The following is a 7,888-nucleotide window of genomic DNA, read 5'->3' as shown; positions in this document are numbered from 1 at the left end:
GCATATGCCTGGTTCTGATTAATGAAATTCAAACCAATCAATTTTCATTGATTTGGATTGGTTTGAATTTTACAATTTTTTTTTTACACAACACTAACCAAACCAATCCTATCAAAAACAAGTTTATTTGGTTTGGATCAATTAGGTCTTCTATTATGTAAATAAATAAGTTGGAAGAACGATCTTATTCTATCCAATTTTCAGTCCTTTTGGTAAAATAAATAAGTGGAGTTTTTCTTTTATTTTATTTCACATAATGATCATGCTATTGGAATTTTTTGGAATTTTTTAAATTTTTTATGTTTACAGTAAGAAACAGAAGCTGGTTCATGAGCTGGGTAGTTTTTGCAGCAAGGAAAAGGACTATCTGGACAGTTATGTTCTCCAGTTATGCATAAGTAAAATAGTTAAAAGTGTCTTGCATCTTACTTGAATGCTCTAACATCCACATAAGCATGCTTTAATTATTAACCAAACCGTTTTAAGAAAAAAGAAATTGCTCGTTATGAAAATTGGTATATGGTTTTTATTTGGTGCGGCTGAATTCATTCATATCAGCAATTCAATTTTTATAAGATAATTTTTTGCTAACCAAATTAAATTAGGAAGTTTGCAGCTAGATATTTTAATTTAACTGCAACTCTTGCAGTTCTCAAATAATACACTGTGGAAGATCTAGGTAATTAATAAGTGATAGTAAAAATTCATGACGGCAGAGCATTTCGATCGGCCCTTAAAATGTTTTTTTAAATAATTTGTTTAGAACAAACTTAGTTTAGTAACTTGACAACAATGATATTAATATATCTACTTTTTTTTTGGTAATCGAGAAGGTTAGAATCTAAAGTCTTGTGTATACCATTATATCAATCTTTTTTACATCACTTTTTAATAATTCAATTTTTTTAATTTTTTTCATCTCCTCATGTATCTTATCTCTTCCTTTCCTTTGTATCTCTTTAATTGTGAATTTTTTATTATAGAAAAGGATTATGAAAGTAGAATTCTTCTAATTCTTATATTACACCTTAACTCTAAAATATTGCAGCTTCGATGCCCTTCTTGATTCTTTTTATAAGACTTTTTCTAAATTATTTACTACAATTCACTTAATAATAAATAATATATAATATTTAAAAGTGTATTTCAATAAACATTTATGAAAATAGTTTATCATTTCTTTCAGGAACATTATTTATAAGAAAGGTATGGTCAGTTTCTAAATACATGCCGACAAAGTTTCATACTGTAATTTGTTATTTTGTAAGGACTAAGTTTTTTCAAGATAAAATGAATATGATGCCGCATATAGCATGATATGTAATATTAGCAATGTGTCAAATAAAAGTAAGAGACACGTGTTTACAAGATGAATTTCCTCCATAAATAATATGCCACGTGCATGCATGACACCGTTGTCCCTTGTCCCATAAAATGATGATAGACTTGTGTTTCGTAAAATAAAGGGGGGAAAGTAAAAGGCAAGTTGCTTTAAATTTGATTTGATAAATGGAAAATGTTTTGTTTGTAAAGTCAAGACAATACAAAATTATTTCTTTTATTATATTCTTAAGATGAATATAAAAAGAATAATAAATAGTTATATAAAATGTCAGCTGCATATTCTTTTTTTTAAGATAATTTTTTATCAAAAATTAATCTTACTTGATGTATAATTATTATTGATTAAAAAAATACACTTAAGAAAATATAATAAATTTTTCTACTAAATAAATTATTTTTATTTATATAAAAAGTAATAACCAATAGAATATCATGCATCAATTCTGTTGGTTAAAAAAGTACATACTCTACTTTCGGGTGTGTATGAATTATTAAGCTAGCCATCACGAGATGACTTGTGTCACTGTCAGAAACAGAAAGCAACCTTTGCAAACAAAAATTGTAAATGGCGGGAAGACATATGAACATGTCACTGTCAGGTACAATCTAACATGGGACACAATAAATTTCTAGGCAAATGTTCAGTAGCTTAATAAAGATGAATTCAATTAACAGGGTCGCAAACACAATAAATTTGTAACAACTTAAAATGTTAAGTAAATTTTTGGTTTAGTTACGTTGTTAATTCTTTAAATTTAAATTAAGCGTTTGTTATGTTAGTTTTACAGTTTTTTAATGATTTTTTACTTTAAATAAAGCCCTCAATATTTTTTATATTTTTTAACTTGTTAGAAACATGGTGTAGGCGTAGACAAAAATGTTTGGTACAATCAAAATTACAACATATGAAATGTTTCCGAAACTAACTAAGGGAGAAAAAATAAAGTTGCTTTGGTATTACGATCCTGCGGACAACTGTATTAGATGATGCAATATCGATCGAGTGTACGTACTGCTTGCCAAAGAAATTTAATTTGAAAGTCACGAGTTTTTCTGTTCTAAATTCCCCCTTGGCTCCACTCACCGACTCCGGAAAAATAAAATAAAAAATTACAGGATCTAGGAGCAAGTCAGCAGAAACTTCAACGTAATAAAATAAACTAAAAGAAAATCTGTTTTTATTGAATGAGAAAAAATAACTATACAATCACAATGTACAAAAATGTAATCAGTCATTTAAATACATCATGTATGATAAATTTATTAATTTTTAAAATAATTATCTTAAAAAAATTAAATAATAATTTATAATTAGATGAAAATAAAATATTAAACTCATTTAAATACAAACGGTGTAAAGTATAAAGATTTTAAGGTTTCTACTTTTTAAACTGCCAACCAATTATAACATGTAAATTTGTTTTTTTTATTATTATAAAAAGTTATCTTAAAAGTTATATCTAACATAATTTATAATTAATTGATAGTGTTTTTTTAGCAGCCAACAAAGTTAATTTTATTAACTGGTTAAAATCCACAAGTGGTCTAATAGCATAATACAGCAGTAAATACATCTGCACAAACAAAGTTTACAAACTATTGTACCACCAGTACAAACAGAACAATTACCATAAGACATAATTAACAACTACAGCACAATATATCCCAATCCTACAGTGTAAAGATTCTTACAATGAGATTGCATGAAAACTAAACTTTCTTTACTATTTATGATTAGTACGTTAATACTGTAAGGTAATGATATGATTCACATAACTAATGTCAGCATATGCATATATATATATATATATAAAGAATGTAGTTGAGAAGCACAGGCTGTAATTGTACTGGGACCAATCCCTGACAGCTGCTCTCACTCTCCATGTGTATATAGTCTTGATTAATTTCTACATTAATTAGACAATTTGAAACTGTGTATATAGTCTTGATCAATTTCTACATCACATATACTTACTTTTAATTTATTTGAAAAAATAATAACACTTAATTAGTATGTATTATGTAAACAACTAAAGACTTAAGGAGTAGGGACAATAATAATTTTGGACCACCTTATAAGTTTTCTTAAATTAGCATACCTCCCTCTCAAACCCACTTTATTATCTCCCTCCTCACTCTCCATTCAACTTCTTCACTTCAGTGCCTAGAATACTGGTAACCTTTCCTTAATAATGCCTTTAACTATGCTCTATTTTCATGTGTTTTTAGATTGACATGTTATTCTCTTGCTTCATATGCATGTCAATTAAAGGGATTAACATTATATGCCTATTGTGAAAATATTTCACTATATGCAGGTTCAACTTTCAAGTGTTCAAATGGGGGCAATTTCAACACCCCTTGTGTTGGTTCTTCTATTTTGCTGCCTGGTTTCTGTTTCACAAGCAGAATACTTGAAGTACAAAGACCCAAAACGGCCACTGAATGTTAGAATCAAGGACTTGTTGAAGCGAATGACCCTGGAGGAGAAGATAGGCCAAATGGTGCAGATTGAACGAAGTGTTGCCACCCCTCAAGTGATGAAGAAGTACTTCATTGGTAAATTGCTCTCATCCAAACTCTAACCAAATACTAGTGCCTTATATGCTGTACTATAGTTTACTATGCTTAATAGTTAGTAATGTTTTCTTTTCCTTATCTAAGTGTATGATTTGTTTAATATAAGGGGCATAATAGTGTTTGCTATTATGGAGGTGACATACATTAAAGAAATATAAGTGGTGTGATGATTGATGGGCAGGGAGTGTGCTGAGTGGGGGAGGGAGTGTTCCAGAAACAAATGCATCTGCTGAGACTTGGATCCAAATGGTGAATGGGATCCAAAATGGATCTTTGTCTACCCGTCTTGGGATTCCAATGATTTATGGAATAGATGCAGTTCATGGCCACAATAATGTCTACAAGGCAACCATTTTTCCTCACAATGTTGGGCTAGGAGTTACCAGGCAAGTATACCTGTACTCAATTAGTAGTCATGTTAACTTTTTTTACTTATTTGCAATATGAAGACCTTGGTTTTTCAAATGCTAATGCTGTTATATGCAGTTGAATATTTCAATATGCTAACATTTGATTTATTCCTAGACCCTTCAATTAATTATCCTTCATTCAGAGATATATCCAATTTGACTTTAAAATTTTATTATTGAAACTTTTTAGATCTTTAAAATGAATTATTATTATTTTTTATCGGTTTGCACTATCTAGCTGCTTAACTGAATAAATAGCTATAATTATATAATGCTGATAGGGATCCAGTGCTGATAAAGAAGATTGGAGATGCAACTGCCCTTGAAGTTAGAGCTACTGGAATTCAATATGTGTTTGCTCCATGCATTGCGGTAAGTAAGCAAGTGTTGATTCTTATGTTTTCTAGATGACATAAAAGTTTAACATTGATCTAGTGTCCTACTATGTTGATACCTGAGAGCCTTATTCTTCCACAGGTCTGCAGAGATCCTAGATGGGGACGTTGCTATGAAAGCTATAGTGAGGACCCTAAGATTGTTCAAGCAATGACTGAAATTATTCCTGGTTTGCAAGGAGACATCAGTGACAATTCCAGAAAGGGGGTTCCCTTTGTCGCTGGAAAGTAAGATTCTGGGTATTAACTTCACACTGCAAAATTAAAATAAAATAGCTATTGAATTCAATGTGAATCATTAGATTAATTGGTCATCCTTGACTTTATATGTACTTCCATGGACATATGTTGGATGGTAAAAGTCACTCAGTTGCTGTTCACTTCTTGTTTATAATTAATAATTATTAAAAGATTTACTGCAATTTATATTTTTTCTGTTTTTTAGGCAAAAGCATTGCATTGTATTTATACAATCTTTTAGCTTTTTTTATTCTTCGGGGATTTCAGTGTACAAATTTGGTTCTTTTACTTCTATAAGTTTTAAAATATTAAAACTTGAATATTCTTTCAATGTAAAGACATTATACCCTTGCCTAAACATTCAGTTAATGAAAAAAAGAACTTCTGCATTCTGGAATTGGTAGTTTGATGAAAGTCAATGTTCTCCGGATATTTTATTAATACCTACATGCCACATGATCAGTTTCTACTTGGACAATATATATTTGATTTATTGGCAAACCTTATAGTGGGAGTGGGATACCATAACCACAGAATTTCAAAAGTCCCTATATAAAACGCAAGGTATATTAATTTGTATAGATGTTATTGAAGTATACAAGGTATAGCCAGAAACAGAAAACAAAGAACTGTAAAAGCGTTTTTCTTTATCTTATTAGCCGTTGCTGATTAACCTTTGCTGTATTAGAAATCACATTTTTTGGGGTTACAATATTAACCTTCAACATTTTATTTACTTTGACACAGGAACAAGGTTGCAGCTTGCGCTAAACACTATGTAGGAGATGGTGGCACAACCAAGGGCATTAATGAGAACAATACTGTTGTCAGCTATAATGGATTGCTTCGAATTCACATGCCTGCATATCATGACTCCATTGTCAAGGGGGTTTCAACAGTAATGGTCTCCTACTCTAGCTGGAATGGCCAAAAGATGCATGCTAATCATTTTCTTGTCACTGATTACCTCAAGAACAAACTGAAGTTCAGGGTAATAAATAAAACTTATTTGATTAGTTCTCCAATAAAGCAATTGACGAGTACTTTTGGTTCTTTTAATCTAAATTATGTGCCATTTTGGTTTTCTAAGTTTTGTTTTTTAGGCCAATTAAGTCAATTTTTAAAATCAGAAAATGGTCTTCCATTTAATTGAAGATGAGTAAACATGCAGCTTGTGATGTACCTTAGGTTTATTTTTTGGCATCTTTCAGGGTTTTGTCATATCAGATTGGCTAGGCATTGACAGGATTACTTCTCCTTCTCATTCTAACTATTCATATTCTATTCAAGTTGGTGTTGGTGCTGGAATTGATATGGTAACAAAAGAAAAAAATATTTTGAGTTTAGTGTCTAAAATTTAATGTCATGACTTTTCATTTATTTTGAGTTTATGACTTTACATTATTTTACAGATCATGGTTCCCTTTAATTTCACCGAATTCATTGATGTCCTGACTTATCAAGTAAAGAACAATATTATCCCAGTAAGTAGGATTGATGATGCTGTGAGAAGAATCTTAAGAGTAAAATTTGTCATGGGCCTATTTGAGAATCCTCATGCTGATATAAGCCTGGTGAACCAACTTGGTAGTGAGGTATATTTTCTCAAGGATGTAATTTCGACCATATCTTTCAAATGAAAAGAATTATTTTATTGATCAATTATTATGTCTTAAACAGGAGCATAGACAGTTAGCAAGGGAAGCTGTAAGGAAATCACTTGTGTTGCTAAAGAATGGTAAGTCTGCTGAGAAGCCTCTGCTTCCCCTTCCCAAGAAAGCTGCAAAAATACTGGTGGCAGGAAGTCATGCTGACAATTTGGGTTATCAATGTGGAGGATGGACAATTACCTGGCAGGGGGGTGGGGGCAATAATCTCACAGTCGGTAAGCCAACATGCTTAATTTTGGTGTGTTTAAAATTAATCTGAAAACTACCTTTGTAGAAATCTCTAAGGTGGCTAGGAGTGTGTATATAATGTTACTTAAACTCTAGACTACAGGAGGGACTATTTAGTATTACATGTTAAAAAGCATCAACTCTGAACCATAAAGGTGTGTTTGGTTTTCCGTTCAAAAGCATGAAACAAACATTGAATCCGATGACACCACATCCATGGATTCACTTGAACATGCTTTGGAACGTGCACCAATTGAAAACTAATCACACTAAAACCTACATGGGTTAACATGAAAACCACTCATACACAGCAACTTGAGATATTTGATCATAAGTTTTTTTTGTAGGATAGTTACAAAATATTTGACAAAAAAATACCATTTTCCTTGCAGGTACAACAATCCTTGATGCTGTAAAACAAGCAATTGATCCTGCTACTAAAGTTGTCTACAATGAAAATCCTGACTCCAACTTTGTCAAGTCCAACAACTTCTCTTATGCCATAGTCACTGTAGGTGAACACCCTTATGCAGAAACATTTGGTGATAGTTTGAATCTGACTATATCAGAGCCAGGTCCAAGCACCATCACCAATGTATGTGGGTCTATACAATGTGTGGTAGTTCTCATCACCGGCCGACCAGTTGTGATTCAGCCATATCTATCAAAAATAGATGCACTTGTGGCTGCATGGCTTCCAGGGACTGAAGGCCAAGGTGTAACTGATCTTCTCTTTGGTGACTACGGATTCACTGGCAAGTTGGCAAGAACATGGTTCAAGACAGTTGACCAGCTCCCAATGAATGTTGGCGATAAATATTATGATCCTCTATTTCCATTTGGATTTGGGTTATCTACAAACACCACCCGGTACTAAAACCATTAATGAGATTACTCAAAGGTCTCACGGTTCCTTTTCTACAATGAGACTCACAATTGATTTACACGTGTACCTTTGTAATGAAAGCGTTAGAGAAACTCTATTTAGCACTAGAAAATAAGCATGCTATTTAAAATATAA

At 31.7% G+C, this 7,888-nt stretch overlaps 1 protein-coding gene across 2 annotated transcripts; it reads left to right on the top strand.

The window, feature by feature from the left end:
* The first annotated feature begins 3,375 nt into the window (after positions 1-3,375).
* LOC100815268 (beta-glucosidase BoGH3B) lies at positions 3,376-7,888 on the top strand. Of its 2 annotated transcripts, XM_003545500.5 has the most exons (10): positions 3,376-3,519; positions 3,663-3,903; positions 4,106-4,310; positions 4,616-4,706; positions 4,812-4,957; positions 5,717-5,960; positions 6,181-6,285; positions 6,382-6,564; positions 6,650-6,854; positions 7,260-7,888. In XM_003545500.5, exons 2-10 carry the CDS (start codon positions 3,684-3,686, stop codon positions 7,742-7,744), a joined length of 1,884 nt encoding a protein of 627 aa, XP_003545548.1. In that variant the 5' UTR covers positions 3,376-3,519; positions 3,663-3,683; the 3' UTR covers positions 7,745-7,888. The 2 variants fall into 2 exon arrangements, with proteins under 2 accessions (XP_003545548.1, XP_040865170.1); XM_041009236.1 differs by lacking the exon at positions 6,181-6,285.

The sequence above is a fragment of the Glycine max genome, chromosome 14 (assembly GCF_000004515.6).
Source record: "Glycine max cultivar Williams 82 chromosome 14, Glycine_max_v4.0, whole genome shotgun sequence".
Lineage (NCBI taxonomy): Eukaryota > Viridiplantae > Streptophyta > Magnoliopsida > Fabales > Fabaceae > Glycine > Glycine max.
The sequence above is the reverse complement of the archived record's forward strand: the minus strand, read 5'-3'. Positions and strand labels throughout refer to the sequence as shown.